Below are 17,500 nucleotides of genomic sequence, written 5' to 3'. Positions count from 1 at the left end.
AGCTACATTTATTATAAACTCTTATTCAGCTACATTTAATATAAACTCTTATTCAGCTACATTTAATATAAACTCTTACTCAGCTACAGTCTTAGAAAAAGGGTTCCAAAAGGGTTCTTTGTGGAGGGATAGGGTTCTACCAAGAAGTCTTTTGATCAGAAGAACCCTTTTTGGAAGACAAGGGTTCTTTGTAAGGCAAAGGGTTCTACCTAGAACCTTTAACATTCTAAGAACCGTATTTGGAAGAAAGGGTTCTTTGATGATTATTTGGAAGGCAATAAGGGTTCTTTGGAAGGCAAGAAGGGTTCTTTGGAAGGCAATAAGGGTTCTTTGGAAGGCAATAAGGGTTCTTTGGAAGGCAATAAGGGTTATTTGGAAGGCAATAAGGGTTCTTTGGAAGGCAATAAGGGTTCTTTGGAAGGCAATAAGGGTTCTTTGGAAGGCAAGAAGGGTTCTTTGGAAGGCAATAAGGGTTCTTTGGAAGGCAATAAGGGTTCTTTGGAAGGCAATAAGGGTTCTTTGGAAGGCAATAAGGGTTCTTTGGAAGGCAATAAGGGTTCTTTGGAAGGCAAGAAGGGTTCTTTGGAAGGCAATAAGGGTTCTTTGGAAGGCAAGAAGGGTTCTTTGGAAGGCAATAAGGGTTCTTTGGAAGGCAAGAAGGGTTCTTTGGAAGGCAATAAGGGTTCTTTGGAAGGCAAAAAGGGTTCTACATAGAGCCATATATAATATATCCCAGCATGTGTACACTTGTTGGATATCCTAACTTAAACATCACTTTGCATGCCAGCATAATGTGACTTGAAGGCCTGATGTGGCCTGTAAACCAGGAGTTTCCTAACACCACAGTTTTAAGGTATAACTAGGCCCTCAAATAAAGGCCTTATGATATACAGTATGTAATGTATTGTCATAAATCATAAATCATCATAAAATAAAATAAATCACAATGTTAAAGGCTAATAAGGCTGGTGGAACCGTTCATAGAGGGTTCTAGGTAGAACCATTTACAGGGGGTTCTTTGAAGAACCCTACATAGAGGGTTCTAGGTAGAACTCTCTGCAAAGGGTTCTATCCAGCACCAAAAAGGGTTCCCCTATGGGGACAAACCGAAGAACCCTGTATAGTTATACTTAGCACCTTTTCTTCTAAGAGTGTAGAGTCGTTGGCCTCTGAGCCAGTAGTTTATAATATATAATACTGATATAATACATATGATACTGATATAATACTGATATAATATATAATACTGATATAATATAATATATAATACTAATATAATGTATAATACTGATATAATATATAATACTGATATAATACTGATATAATATATAATACTGATATAATATAAAATACTAATATAATATATGATACTGATATAATACATAATATACAGTTGAAGTCTGAATTTTACAAACACCTTAGCCAAATACATTTAAACTCAGTTTTTCACAATTCCTGACATTTAATCCTAGTAAAAATTCCCTGTCTTAGGTCAGTTAGGATCACCACTTTATTTTAAGAATGTGAAATGTCAGAAAAATAGTAAAGATAATTATTTATTTCAGCTTTTATTTCTTTCATCACATTCCCAGTGGGTCAGAAGTTTACATACACTCAATTAGTATTTGGTAGTATTGCCTTTAAATTGTTTAACTTGGGTCAAACGTTTTGGGTAGCCTTCCACAAGCTTCCCACAATAAGTTGAGTGAATTTTGGCCCATTCCTCCTGACAGAGCTGGTGTAACTGAGTCAGGTTTGTAGGCCTCCTTGCTCGCACACGCTTTTTCAGTTCTGCCCACACATTTTCTATAGGATTGAGGTCAGGGCTTTGTGATGGCCACTCCAATACCTTGACTTTGTTGTCCTTAAGTCATTTTGCCACAACTTTGGAAGTATGCATTGTCCATTTGGAAGTCCCCATTTGCAACCAAGCTTTAACTTCCTGACTGATGTCTTGAGATGTTGCTTCAATATATCCATATAATTTTCCTTCCTCATGATGCCATCTATTTTGTGAAGTGCACCAGTCCCTCCTGCAGCAAAGCACCCCCACAGCATGATGCTGCCACCCCCGTGCTTCACGGTTGGGATGGTGTTCTTCGGCTTGCAAGCAACCCACTTTTTCCTCCAAAGATAACGATGGTCACAATGGCCAAACAGTTCTATTTTTGTTTCATCAGACCAGAGGACATTTCTCAAAAAAGTACGATCTTTGTCCCCATGTGCAGTTGCAAACCGTAGTCTGGCTTTTTTATGGCAGTTTTGGAGCAGTGGCTTCTTCCTTGCTGAGCGGCCTTTCAGGTTATGTCGATATAGAACTCGTTTTACTGTGGATGTAGATACTTTTGCACCTGTTTCGTCCAGCATCTTCACAAGTCCTTTGCTGTTGTTCTGGGATTGATTTGCACTTTTCACACCAAAGTACATTCATCTCTAGGAGACAGAACGCGTCTCCTTCCTGAGCGGTATGACGGCTGCGTGTTCCCATGGTGTTTATACTTGCGTACTATTGTTTGTACAGATGAAAGTGGTAACTTCAGGCATTTGGAAATGTTCCCAAGGATGAACCAGACTTGTGGAAGTCTACAATTGTTTTTCTGAGGTCTTGGCTGATTTCTTTTGATTTTCCCATGATGTCAAGCAAAGAGGCACTGAGTTTGAAGGTAGGCCTTGAAATACATCCACAGGTACACCTCCAATTGACTCAAATGATGTCAATTAGCCTATCAGAAGCTTCTAAAACCATGACATCATATTCTGGATTTTCCCAAGCTGTTTAAAGGCACAGTCAATTTAGTGTAACTTCTGACCCACTGGAATTGTGATACAGTGAATTATAAGTGAAATAATCTGTCTGTAAACAATTGTTGGAAAAATTACTTGTGCCATGCACAAAGTAGATGTCCTAACCGACTTACCAAAACTGTAGTTTGTTAACAAGAAATTTGTGGAGTGGTTGAAAAACAAGTTTTAATGATTCCAACCTAAGTTTATGTAAACTTCTGACTTCAACTGTATACCACTGATATAATATATAATATATAACACTGAGATAATATATAATACTGATATAATATATAATATATGATACTGATATAGTTTATAATACTGATATGATATATAATACCGATATACAGTGCCTTCGGAAAGTATTCAGACCTCTTGACTTTTTCCACATTTTGTTAAGTTACAGCCTTATTCTAAAATTGATTAAATAAATAAAAGTCCTCAGCAATCTGCACACAATTGATCATCCTTGAGATGTTTCTACAACTTGATTGGAGTCCACCTGTGGTAAATTCAATTGATTGGACATGATTTAGAAAGGCACACAACTGTCTATACAGTGAGGGAAAAAAGTATTTGATCCCCTGCTGATTTCGTACGTTTGCCCACTGACAAAGACATGATCAGTCTATAATTTTAATGGTAGGTTTATTTGAACAGTGAGAGACAGAATAACAACAACAAAATCCAGAAAAACGGATGTCAAAAATGTTATAAATTGATTTGCATTTTAATGAGGGAAATAAGTATTTGACCCCCTCTCAATCAGAAAGATTTCTGGCTCCCAGGTGTCTTTTATACAGGTAATGAGCTGAGATTAGGAGCACACTCTTAAAGGGAGTGCTCCTAATCTCAGCTTGTTACCTGTATAAAAGACACCTGTCCACAGAAGCAATCAATCAATCAGATTCCAAACTCTCCACCATGGCCAAGACCAAAGAGCTCTCCAAGGATGTCAGGGACAAGATTGTAGACATACACAAGGCTGGAATGGGCTACAAGACCATCGCCAAGCAGCTTGGTGAGAAGGTGACAACAGTTGGTGCGATTAATTGCAAATGGAAGAAACACAAAATAACTGTCAATCTCCCTTGGCCTGGGGCTCCATGCAAGATCTCACCTCGTGGAGTTGCAATGATCATGAGAACGGTGAGGAATCAGCCCAGAACTACACGGGAGGATCTTGTCAATGATCTCAGGGCAGCTGGAACCATAGTCACCAAGAAAACAATTGGTAACACACTACGCCTTGAAGGACTGAAATCCTGCAGCGCTCGCAAGGTCCCCCTGCTCAAGAAAGCACATATACAGGCCCGTCTGAAGTTTGCCAATGAACATCAAAATGATTCAGAGGAGAACTGGGTGAAAGTGTTGTGGTCAGATGAGACCAAAACCGAGCTCTTTGGCATCAACTCAACTCTCCGTGTTTGGAGGAGGAGGAATGCTGCCTATGACCCCAAGAACACCATCCCCACCGTCAAACATGGAGGTGGAAACATTATGCTTTGGGGTTGTTTTTCTGCTAAGGGGACAGGACAACTTCACCAAATCAAAGGGACGATGGACGGGGCCATGTACCGTCAAATCTTGGGTGAGAACCTCCTTCCCTCAGCCAGGGCATTGAAAATGGGTATTCCAGCATGATAATGACCCAAAACACACAGCCAAGGCAACAAAGGAGTGGCTCAAGAAGAAGCACATTAAGGTCCTGGAGTGGCCTAGCCAGTCTCCAGACCTTAATCCCATAGAAAATCTGTGGAGTGAGCTGAAGGTTCGAGTTGCCAAACGTCAGCCTCGAAACCTTAATGACTTGGAGAAGATCTGCAAAGAGGAGTGGGACAAAATCCCTCCTGAGATGTGTGCAAACCTGGTGGCCAACTACAAGAAACGTCTGACCTCTGTGATTGCCAACAAGGGTTTTGCCACCAAGTATTAAGTAATGTTTTGCAGAGGGGTCAAATACTTCTTTTCCTCATTAAAATGCAAATCAATTTATAACATTTTTGACATGCGTTTTTCTGGATTATTTTGTTTTTATTCTGTCTCTCACTGTTCAAATAAACCTACCATTAAAATTATAGACTGATCATGTCTTTCTCAGTGGGCAAACGTACAAAATCAGCAGGGGATCAAATACTTTTTTCCCTCACTGTATAAGGTCCCACAGTTGACAGTGCATGTCAGAGCAAAAACCAAGCCATGAGGTCGAAGGAATTGTCCATAGATCTCCGAGACAGGATTGTGTGGAGGCACAGATCTGGGGAAGGGCAGCATTGAAGGTCCCCAAGAACACAGTGGCCTCCATAATTCTTAAATGGAAAAAGTTTGGAACCACCAAGACTCCTCCTTGTGCTGGCCGCCCGGCCAAACTGAGCAATCGGGGGAGAAGGGCCTTGGTCAGGGAGGTGACCAAGAACCCGATGGTCACTGACAGAGCTCTAGAGTTCCTCTGTGGAGAAGGACAACCATCTCTGCAGCTCTCCACCAATCAGGCCTTTATGGTAGAGTGGCCAGACGAAAGCCACTCCTCAGTAAAAGGCACATGACAGCCCGCTTGGAGTTTGCCAAAAGGCACCTAAAGACTCTCAGACCATGAGAAACAAGATTCTCTGTTCTGATGAAATCAAGATTGAATTCTTTGGCCTGAATGCCAAGCGTCACGTCTGGAGGAAACCTGGCACCATACATGAAGCATGGTGGTGGCAGCATCATGCTGTAGGGATGTTTTTCAGCAGAAGAGACTGGGAGATTAGTCAGGATTGAGGCAAAGATGAATGGAGCAACGTACAGAGAGATCCTTGATGAAAACCTGCTCCAGAGCGCTCAGGACCTCAGACTGGGGTGAAGGTTCACCTTGCAACAGGACAACGACCCTAAGCACACAGCCATGAATGTCCTTGAGTGGCCCAGCCAGAGCCCGGACTTGAACCCAATCGAACATCTCTGGAGACCTGAAAATAGCTGTGCAGCAACGCTCCCCATCCAACCTGACAGAGCTTGAGAGAATCTGCAGAGAAGAATGGGAGAAACTCCCCAAATACAGGTGTGCCAAGCTTGTAGCGTCATACCCAAGAAGACTCAATGCTGTAATCGCTGCCGAAGGGTCTTCAACAAAGTATTGAGTAAATGGTCTGAATACTTATGTAAATGTATATTTCAGTTTTTTACTTTAAATAACAAAATATGAAAAAAGTCAAGGGGTCTGAATACTTTCCGAAAGGCACTGTAATATATAATACTGATATAATACATAATACTGATAAAATATATAATACATGATACTGATATAATATATACTACAGATATAATATACAGATATAATATATAATACTGATATAATATATAATATATAATACTGACATAATATAGAATATATACTACTGATATAATATATAATACTGATACTGATATAATATAGAATATATAATACTGATATAATATATAATACTGACATAATATAGAATATATACTACTGATATAATATATAATACTGATATAATATATAATACTGATATAATATATAATATATGATACTGATATAATATATATTACTGATATAATATAGAATATATATAATGTATCTGTGCTCTTACCCGTGTAGAGTCGTTGACCTCCATTTGAGCCAGTAGTTTCCCGTTGATGCTGAAGTTACAGAAGCGTCCTCTCTCATAACAGATGATACAGTGGCCTTCACTGGACACAGAGATGAGGCGGGGCCTCAGGCACAACTCTGGGCCCTCCAGGGCCCGCAGCAGGTCCCCTGTTATAGTATGGACCAGGCATGGACCCTCTGGAGGAAGGTGGGGGGCGGGAGGGGAGGGAGGGAAGGGAGAGATGGAGATTTAGAAACACACATACACACTGGCATGTACGCGCACGCACACACACAAACAAACACAGACTCACACACACACACTGACCTTTGGCCCCACTGATGACCAGTCCCAGCTCAGCGCAAACGGACACACACACCACCTCATGGTCATGACCCGTCAGCACAGCTCTCGGAGCAGGGTAGTCACCTAGGAAACATATTTATTAATTTAAATGTTTTCTGTAAAGTAAAGTCTTGAGGCTTTGTTGTTAAATACACTTTAAATAGAATGTGACACACAAAGAGCAGATGATTAAAAACAGGAAAAGTATCTGTACAGGGAGTTCAAAATGATCATTGGAGATTATTGTAAAGGCAAGAGATTAATGTGCAGATAATATTGAAAAAAGGACAGGACATGTAGGTGGTATGCTCTCCCTTTCACCTCTTAGATGAAGTATCTTGTTATGTACCACACACACCCCCCCCCCCTCCAAACACACACAGACTTACTGTTGTTGGGGTTGTCTCCTATGATGTGATGTCGTCCACTCCAGTACCACAGCAGCAGGGTAGCATCTCTGGACCCTGACACGATGTAGCAGTCCCCTCCGATGTAGCTCTCTGACCGGGCCAGGCACGTCACCACGTCCCAGTGCCCAAACACTATCTGGGTCAACTTACCTACAGGGAGGAGGGTGAGGAATAATGTAGACGTATTGAGGAATAATGTAGACTTATTGAGGAATAATGTAGAGGTATTGAGGAATAATGTAGACGTATTGAGGAATAATGTAGACGTATTGAGGAATAATGTCGACGTATTGAGGAATAATGTAGATGTATTGAGGAATAATGTAGACGTATTGAGGAATAATGTCGACGTATTGAGGAATAATGTAGACGTATTGAGGAATAATGTAGACGTATTGAGGAATAATGTAGACGTATTGAGGAATAATGTCGACTATTGAGGAATAATGTAGACGTATTGAGGAATAATGTCGACGTATTGAGGAATAATGTAGACGTATTGAGGAATAATGTAGACGTATTGAGGAATAATGTAGACGTATTGAGGAATAATGTCGACGTATTGAGGAATAATGTAGACGTATTGAGGAATAATGTAGACGTATTGAGGAATAATGTAGACGTATTGAGGAATAATGTCGACGTATTGAGGAATAATGTAGACGTATTGAGGAATAATGTCGACGTATTGAGGAATAATGTCGACGTATTGAGGAATAATGTCGTCGTATTGAGGAATAATGTAGACGTATTGAGGAATAATGTAGACGTATTGAGGAATAATGTAGACGTATTGAGGAATAATGTAGACGTATTGAGGAATAATGTAGACGTATTGAGGAATAATGTAGACGTATTGAGGAATAATGTAGACTTATTGTAGTAGTAAAGTAGTAATACAGTTTTTGCCCATTGTTACACACTAAAACCGAATGCTTAGACCGAAGCCTCAATACCTAAACTCCTTGTAGCATACCTTAAACACAGTGTAACCATACCTTAAACACAGTGTAACCATAGCTTAAACACAGTGTAACCATAGCTTAAACACAGTGTAACCATACCTTAAACACAGTGTAACCATACCTTAAACACAGTGTAACCATAGCTTAAACACAGTGTAACCATACCTTAAACACAATGTAACCATACCGTAAACACAGTGTAACCATAGCTTAAACACAGTGTAACCATAGCTTAAACACAGTGTAACCATACCTTAAACACAGTGTAACCATAGCTTAAACACAGTGTAACCATACCTTAAACACAGTGTAACCATAGCTTAAACACAGTGTAACCATAGCTTAAACACAATGTAACCATACCTTAAACGCAATGTAACCATAGCTTAAACACAGTGTAACCATAGCTTAAACACAGTGTAACCATACCTTAAACACAGTGTAACCATAGCTTAAACACAGTGTAACCATAGCTTAAACACAGTGTAACCATACCTTAAACACAGTGTAACCATACCTTAAACACAGTGTAACCATAGCTTAAACACAGTGTAACCATAGCTTAAACACAGTGTAACCATACCTTAAACACAGTGTAACCATACCTTAAACACAGTGTAACCATAGCTTAAACACAGTGTAACCATACCTTAAACACAGTGTAACCATACCTTAAACACAGTGTAACCATAGCTTAAACACAGTGTAACCATAGCTTAAACACAGTGTAACCATAGCTTAAACACAGTGTAACCATAGCTTAAACACAGTGTAACCATAGCTTAAACACAGTGTAACCATAGCTTAAACACAGTGTAACCATACCTTAAACACAATGTAACCATAGCTTAAACACAGTGTAACCATAGCTTAAACACAGTGTAACCATAGCTTAAACACAGTGTAACCATACCTTAAACACAATGTAACCATACCGTAAACACAATGTAACCATAGCTTAAACACAGTGTAACCATAGCTTAAACACAGTGTAACCATACCTTAAACACAGTGTAACCATACCTTAAACACAGTGTAACCATAGCTTAAACACAGTGTAACCATACCTTAAACACAGTGTAACCATAGCTTAAACACAGTGTAACCATACCTTAAACACAGTGTAACCATACCTTAAACACAGTGTAACCATACCTTAAACACAGTGTAACCATAGCTTAAACACAGTGTAACCATAGCTTAAACACAATGTAACCATAGCTTTAACACAGTGTAACCATACCTTAAACACAGTGTAACCATAGCTTAAACACAGTGTAACCATAGCTTAAACACAGTGTAACCATACCTTAAACACAGTGTAACCATAGCTTAAACACAGTGTAACCATAGCTTAAACACAGTGTAACCATACCTTAAACACAGTGTAACCATAGCTTAAACACAGTGTAACCATAGCTTAAACACAGTGTAACCATACCGTAAACACAGTGTAACCATAGCTTAAACACAGTGTAACCATATCTTAAACACAATGTAACCATAGCTTAAACACAGTGTAACCATAGCTTAAACACAGTGTAACCATACCTTAAACACAGTGTAACCATAGCTTAAACACAGTGTAACCATACCTTAAACACAGTGTAACCATACCTTAAACACAGTGTAACCATAGCTTAAACACAGTGTAACCATAGCTTAAACACAGTGTAACCATACCTTAAACACAGTGTAACCATAGCTTAAACACAGTGTAACCATAGCTTAAACACAGTGTAACCATACCGTAAACACAGTGTAACCATAGCTTAAACACAGTGTAACCATATCTTAAACACAATGTAACCATAGCTTAAACACAGTGTAACCATAGCTTAAACACAGTGTAACCATACCTTAAACACAGTGTAACCATAGCTTAAACACAGTGTAACCATACCTTAAACACAGTGTAACCATACCTTAAACACAGTGTAACCATAGCTTAAACACAGTGTAACCATACCTTAAACACAGTGTAACCATAGCTTAAACACAGTGTAACCATACCTTAAACACAGTGTAACCATAGCTTAAACACAGTGTAACCATACCGTAAACACAGTGTAACCATACCTTAAACACAGTGTAACCATACCGTAAACACAGTGTAACCATACCTTAAACCCAGTGTAACCATACCTTAAACCCAGTGTAACCATAGCTTAAACACAGTGTAACCATACCTTAAACACAGTGTAACCATACCTTAAACACAATGTCAACTTTGCACTTTGTTTGTAATTCTGTAACACACTTATTGCGAAACACTACACACGTTTTCTTACATTAGACACTTTGTTGATTGACATAGGATAGTGCTTTTGCTGTTCGTTAGGCCTACTCATCTTGTTGGCTGACGAAAAGTAAATGTGGACAGTTCTTCCAATATCTTCAATATGCACCACGGAATTGGATAAGGACGTGCGCAATTGCGTCCCCGATATGTCTGTCTTCACTTGTAGTCTGTGAAGGATCCGATCACGTGATGCAGAGCCATGTGAGTGAGAGGTGCTTCGGAGCACGCAGCACTCAAGGAGAAGGGAATTATAATTATTATATTTAGCCCAAGGACACAACAGCCGCAAAAGGCATGGCTTTTTTAGGGGGCATTACAGCCACACAAATGGGATGCATTATCGAGTGCTTGTCAAATTGTGAATGAGAGACTGATGAAGTGTGTACGAAATCACCTGTTATTATTGGGAAAAACACTCTGTTCAAAATGCTCATCTGGCAATTGTATGCACTTACATTCACACCTGAAAACACTTGCACAGAAAACAGAACACCAATCAGTCTGAGCCTTAGCACTACAAATAGGCCTCAGGTAAGCCATTTTTAGAACTTTGCAAGCATGGAGGCAATGAGAGTCAGAGTAAGAGGAGGACAAAGAGAGAGAGGAGTCGGACGAGGAAGAGGACGAGGAAGAGGACGAGGACCAGTGCGGAGACGTATATCAGATGACATCAGGGCTACTCTGGTGGACCATGTGATAAATCATGGCCTGTCCATGAGGGAGGCTGGGCAAAGAGTCCACCCTAACCTCAGTCGCTACACAGTAGCATCGATAATAAGGACATTCCGACTGGAGAACAGGTATATCTTCAAGTTTCTACTCCAGACTGTACCTACTGTATGTGTCACATGATTCTGTATCATATTACAGTATTACTGTACTAACTATACTATAGAAAAATGGGTAGTGCTGTGAAGTACTGTATATGTAAAGGAATACCATTGTGATGTTGCAGTACTGTGTACAGTTTGAAAGTACAGTATGTGAAAAATAACCTAACCAATGACATCTTGTGGTGGCATTTTCTACAGAATGGTTGGACGACCTCCTCAAGGTGGAAGGGAAACGGCTCTTCACTCAACAACAAGAGCTTGCCGTCATTGAAATGGTGCGAGAAAATAATGCAATCCGACTTCGTGAGTTGCAACAACGCATAATTGCAAATGGCAATGAATTCAACAATATCAACAGGGGTCAGCATTTCTACACTAAGTCGCATCATACAGAAACATAACTTCAGAATGAAGCAGCTGTACAGGGGTGCCTTTTGAGAGGAACAGTGTCAGGGTCAAGGATCTGCGCCACGATTATGTGCAAGTATGTGTCACTTTACTTTACATACTATATATTGTGATGTGGGAATGAGGGTTTATGCTGCCACCTGCCCTGCCTGTAGCTTGTAGTTTTTGTCTATACTCACCCAACCCAGACCCTACTTGTGTGAAAATATAGACATTGTAGTTACTATATGTGTTTTCAGTAACACTATTCAATATTTTCTGTTACAGACAGTTCTGGAGTTTGATGCCGCCGAACGAGTTCATCTACGTGGATAAGGCAGGCTTCAATCTGTCCGAAACCAGGCGTCGGGGCCGTAACGTAGTTGGACAAAGGGCTGTTGTAAAAGTCCCTGGGCAGCGTGGGGGAAATATCACCTTGTGTGCTGCAATTAGTGTCCAAGGAGTCCTGCATCATCATGCCACTCTAGGTCCCTACAATACAGGACAGTTCATTGCATTTCTAGATGCACTACATGCAGTTGTGCAGGACAGACCACAGCAGCCCAGGTTTGTTGTCATCTGGGATAATGTTAGTTTCCACCGGGCTGCTCTGGTCCGAGATTGGTTCAACAACCATAATCATTTCACAGTTTTATACCTGCCCCCTTACAGCCCCTTTCTAAATGCAATCGAGGAATTATTTTCAGCGTGGCGGTGGAAAGTATATGATCGGCAACCACATGCCCGCATGACTCTTCTGCAAGCAATGGAAGAGGCATGTGGAGACGTTGAGGTGGAATCAATCCAAGGGTGGATTCGGCACACAAGGCGATATTTTCCCCGATGCCTAGCCCGCGAGGACATCGCCTGTGATGTTGACGAGGTCTTGTGGCCAGATCCGAACAGAAGGCGTGATCCATAAGCCCCCCCCGCCCCCCGCCCCCCACCACACACACACACACACACACAAAACAAGTATATGTTTTTTCCTCCAATTTATCCAGTAATTCTTGTTTTTTTTACTTTTGTTTTGTTGCTAAATTTGATGTTAAGAATTTCTGTAACAATGTTTTTTTTTGTTGTAAAAACTGTTTGATTACTGCAGAAATTCTCCTTTTGAGTTTTACAGAAGAAAATGACAATAAAACGACAATAAAAATAGAATCACAGAGACTGCAGTGTTTTATATAAAGCCCATCAGTGTGTTGCTGGTGATATGAAAGAGTCATTCAAATGTTGCTTGGGTGTATGGTTTTGTTGCAAGAATTTCATTTTTAGAATGGAGTGTTAAGTTTTGATTGCAGTGTTTCATTTTGGCATATATGTGAGTTGTGCTTATGTCTGATTGGCTGGTGTGTTGAGTTTTGACATAATGAGCCAAACTGTATTATATCTCTCACTCAGGTAGAAAGAAATGAATAGTGACGTAGTGTGGCACAGTATTGTTTATTGTATTTGTATTGTTTAGTAATACCTGTCTCAGTGGATAGACTCTGAAGTCCCAGTATAGATAGTATATAGTATAGTAGTACTGTAGTAGTATTGTAGTAGTACTATAGTAGTATTGTAGTAGTATTGTGGCATGTACCTGTCTCAGTGGATAGACTCTGAAGTCCCAGTATAGGTAGTATATAGTATAGTAGTACTATAGTAGTATTGTAGTAGTATTGTGGCATGTACCTGTCTCAGTGGAGTAGACTCTGAAGTCCCAGTATAGATAGTATATAGTATAGTAGTAATATAGTAGTATTGTAGTAGTACTATAGTAGTATTGTAGTAGTACTATATTAGTATTATAGTAGTATTGTAGTAGTACTATGATAGTGTTACCTGTCTCGGTGGAGTAGACTCTGAAGCTCTTGTCCCAGAAGCCACAGACCAGGATGTAGCGGTTGTCAGCGGTAACTACGAAGCAGTGTGTGTTGATCTGGATGCTCTGGTCCACAAGGTCTGTGATCTGACGCTTACTCACACCAGAGTTGTTGGCTAACACACACTCACACACACACACACACACACACACACACACAAAAGGACGCACACACGAACACATACAAAATAACGACATTAATATAAACTATATGATATATATATATGGTATATATATATATATATATATATATATATATATATATATATATATATGGTATATGATCTGAAGCCTAACAACCTAATTTGGGCAAAAAGCGTTACCAAAACTGTGACCACCAGAGTATCACATGACCAAGGCAGATGTGTGTCAGTCGTGTGTTTGTGTGTTCTGACCTATGAGAGGGTCCATCTCAATGGGCAGGTGATGAGCCTGTTCTAAGGAGTAACCTGGAGCACCACGGAGACCTGAGAACACACAGTGCATGGTTACGTCATCCATAAAAATAACACACGTACATACACTCAATGCCTTCGGAAAGTATTCAGACCCCTTGACTTTTTCCACATTTTGTTACGTTACAGCCTTATTCTAAAATGGATTACATCGTTTTTTCCCCTCATCAATCTACACACACTACCCCATAATGACAAAGCAAAAACAGGTTTTTAGAAATTTTGCAAATTTATTCAAAATAAATAAATGGAAATATCACATTTACTGAGCGCTCTGGAGCAGGTTTTCATCAAGGATCTCTCTGTACTTTGTTCAGTTCATCTTTCCCTTGATCCTGACTACTCTCCCATGCCCTGCCGCTGAAAAACATCCCCACAGCATGATGCTGCCACCACCATGCTTCACCGTAGGAATGGTGCCAGGTTTCCTCCAGATGTGACGCTTGGCATTCAGGCCAAAGAGTTCAACCTTGGTTTCATCAGACCAGAGAATCTTGTTTCTCATGGTCTGAGAGTCCTTTAGGTGCAAACTCCAAGTGGGCTGTCATGTGCCTTTTACTGAGGAGTGGCTTCCGTCTGGCCACTCTACCATAAAGGCCTGATTGGTGGAGTGCTGCAGAGATGGTTGTCCTTCTGGAAGGTTCTCCCATCACATTTACATTACATTTAAGTCATTTAGCAGACGCTCTTATCCAGAGCGACTTACAGTTAGTGAATACATATTTTTTTTTATTTTTTTTATTTTTTTTATACTGGCCCCCCGTGGGAATTGAACCCACAACCCTGGCGTTGCAAACGCCATGCTCTATCAACTGAGCTACATCCCTGCCGGCCATTCCCTCCCCTACCCTGGACGACGCTGGGCCAATTGTGCGCCGCCCATGAGTCTCCCGGTCGCGGCCGGCTGCGACAGAGCCTGGATTCGAACCAGGATCTAGTGGCACAGTTAGCACTGCGATGCAGTGCCTTAGACCACTGCGCCACTCAGGAGAGGAACTCTGGAGCTCTGTCAGAGTGACCATCGGGTTCTTGGTCACCTCCCTGACCAAGGCCCTTCTCCCCCGATTGCTCAGTTTGGCCGGCCAGCCAGCTCTAGGAAGAGTCTTGGTGGTTCCAAACTTATTCCATTTAAGAATAATGTAGGCCACTGTGTTCTTGGGAACCTTCAATGCTGCAGACATTTTTTTTGGTACGCTTCCCCAGATCTGTGCGTCGACATAATCCTGTCTCAGAGCTCTACGGACAATTCCTTCGACCTCATGGCTTGATTTTTGCTCTGACATGCACTGTCAACTGTGGGACCTTATATAGACAGGTGTGTGCCTTTCCAAATCATGTCCAATCAATTGAATTTACCACAGGTGGAGTCCAATCAAGTTGTAGAAACATCTCAAGGATGATCAATGGAAACAGGATGCACCTGAGCTCATTTTCGAGTCTCATAGAAAAGGGTTTGAATACTTATGTAGATAAGGTATTTCAGATTTTTATACATTTGTCTAAAATGTCAAAAAAACTGTTTTCGCTTTGTCATTATGGGGTATTGTGTGTTGATTGATGATGATAATTTTTTTTAAATCCATTTTAGAATAAGGCTGTAACGTAACAAAATGTGAAAAAAGTCAAGGGGTCTGAATACTTTCTGAATGCGCTGTATCTCTCTCTCTCTCTCACACACACTTCCCCCACTCCCCCCTACTCACCGACGGTGTTGTGCCAGCGGTTGACAGCGAACAGTCTGCTGCAGGTGACGGTGACAGCAGCAGGGACAGAGAGGTGGGGCAGGGTGTTGGCAGCTACGTGGGTCACAGGGGAGTTGGAGGGGAACTTCAGCACCATGATCACATCCTGCTGCATCTGGTCCTTAAACATCAGAGGACTCTGGGGAAGGAAACACTGATGAGAGAGAAGAGAGAGAGAGGGGGGGGGGGGAGAGGGGGAGGAGAGGGGGAGGAGAGGGGGAGGAGAGAGAGAGAAGGGGGGAGGAGAGAGAGAGAAGGGGGGATGAGAGAGAGAGAGGGGAGAGAGAGAGAGCGAGAAGAGAGAGAGAGAGAGAGAGAGAGAGGGGGGAGAGAGAGAGGTGGGAGAGAGAGAGGTGGGAGGAGAGAGAGTGAGAGAGAGAGAGGGGGAGAGAGGGGGAGAGAGAGAGAGGGGGGGAGAGAGGGGAAGGAGAAAGAGAGAGAGAGGGGGGAGAGGGGAGGAGAGGGGGGAGAGAGAGAGAGAGAGGGGGAGATAGGGGAGGAGGGGGGAGAGAGAGAGAGGGAGAGAGAGAGGTGGGAGGAGAGAGAGTGAGAGAGAGAGAGGGGGAGAGAGGGGGAGAGAGAGAGAGGGGGGGAGAGAGGGGAAGGAGAAAGAGAGAGAGAGGGGGGAGAGGGGAGGAGAGGGGGGAGAGAGAGAGAGAGAGGGGGAGATAGGGGAGGAGGGGGGAGAGAGAGAGAGGGAGGAGAGAGAGAGAGGGGGGAGAGAGAGAGGGGAGGGAGAGAGGGGGGGGGAGGAGAGAGAGCGAGAGAGAGAGAGGGGGAGAGAGGGGGAGAGAGAGAGGGGGAGAGGGGGGAGGGAGAAAGAGAGAGAGACGGGGGGAGAGGGGAGGAGAGGGGGGAGAGAGAGAGGGGGGAGGAGAGAGAGCGAGAGAGAGAGAGGGGGAGAGGGGGGAGAGAGAGAGAGGGGGGGGGGGAGAGAGGAGGGAGAAAGAGAGAGAGGGGGAGAGGGGAGGAGAGGGGGGAGAGAGGGGGAGGGGGAGGGAGAGAGAGAGAGAGGGGGAGATAGGGGAGGAGGGGGGAGAGAGAGAGAGAGGGAGGAGAGAGAGAGGAGGGTGAGGAGAGAGAGAGAGAGAGAGAGAGAGAGAGAGAGAGAGAGAGAGAGAGAGAGAGAGAGAGAGAGAGAGAGAGAAAGGGGGAGGGGAGGGAGAAAGAGAGAGGGGGAGAGGGGGGAGAGAGAGCGAGAGAGAGAGAGGGGAGAGGGGGGAGAGGGGGGGAGGAAGAGTGAGAGAGAGAGAGGGGGAGAGAGGGGAGGAGAGGGTGGAGGAGAGAGGGAGGAGGAGAGAGGGAAGGAGGTGGAAGGAGGAGAGGGAGGAGGAGAGAGGGAGGAGGAGGAGAGGGAGGAGGAGGAGAGGGAGGAGGAGAGAGGGAGGAGGAGGAGAGGGAGGAGGAGGAGGAGAGGGAGGAGGAGAGACGGGAAAAGGGAAGAAGAGAGAGGTATATTAGTGAGGGGGAACAGGATAGAGGCAGGAACACACACTGAGGAACAGAGGGTGACTTCAGACCCAGAAGGAAGGAGGGTTGGTAGGGTTGCAAAATTACAGTAACTTTACCAACAATCTCTGGTTGTCCAGAAATCCTGGTGTACAGCAATCTTTAAGTCATACCACAGATTCTCTTGAGGTCTGGGCTTTGACTAGGCCATTCCAAGACATTTAAATGTTTCCCCTTAAACCACTTGAGTGTTGCTTTAGCAGTATGCTTAGGGTCATTGTCCTGCTGGAAGGTGAACCTCCGTCCCAGTCTCAAATCCCTGGAAGACTGAAACAGGTTTCCCTCAAGAATTTCCCTGTATT

General features: G+C 42.5%; 1 protein-coding gene across 1 annotated transcript in view; it reads right to left on the bottom strand.

Annotated features, from left to right (window-relative positions):
* LOC311122353 (neurobeachin-like) overlaps nt 1-17,500 on the bottom strand; it is a gene marked incomplete at both ends in the record, with an annotated part of 67,349 nt that overhangs the window by 2,302 nt on the left and 47,547 nt on the right. The window contains 6 exon segments of the mRNA XM_084196725.1: nt 6,381-6,577; nt 6,708-6,809; nt 7,115-7,285; nt 13,453-13,608; nt 13,888-13,959; nt 15,651-15,843. Of these exon segments, the coding sequence (XP_084052851.1) occupies nt 6,381-6,577; nt 6,708-6,809; nt 7,115-7,285; nt 13,453-13,608; nt 13,888-13,959; nt 15,651-15,843 (891 nt within the window).

The sequence above is a fragment of the Coregonus lavaretus genome (genome assembly GCF_964263955.1).
Source record: "Coregonus lavaretus genome assembly, contig: HAP1_SCAFFOLD_1267, whole genome shotgun sequence".
NCBI lineage: Eukaryota > Metazoa > Chordata > Actinopteri > Salmoniformes > Salmonidae > Coregonus > Coregonus lavaretus.
This window is presented reverse-complemented; position numbering and strand designations above follow the sequence as displayed.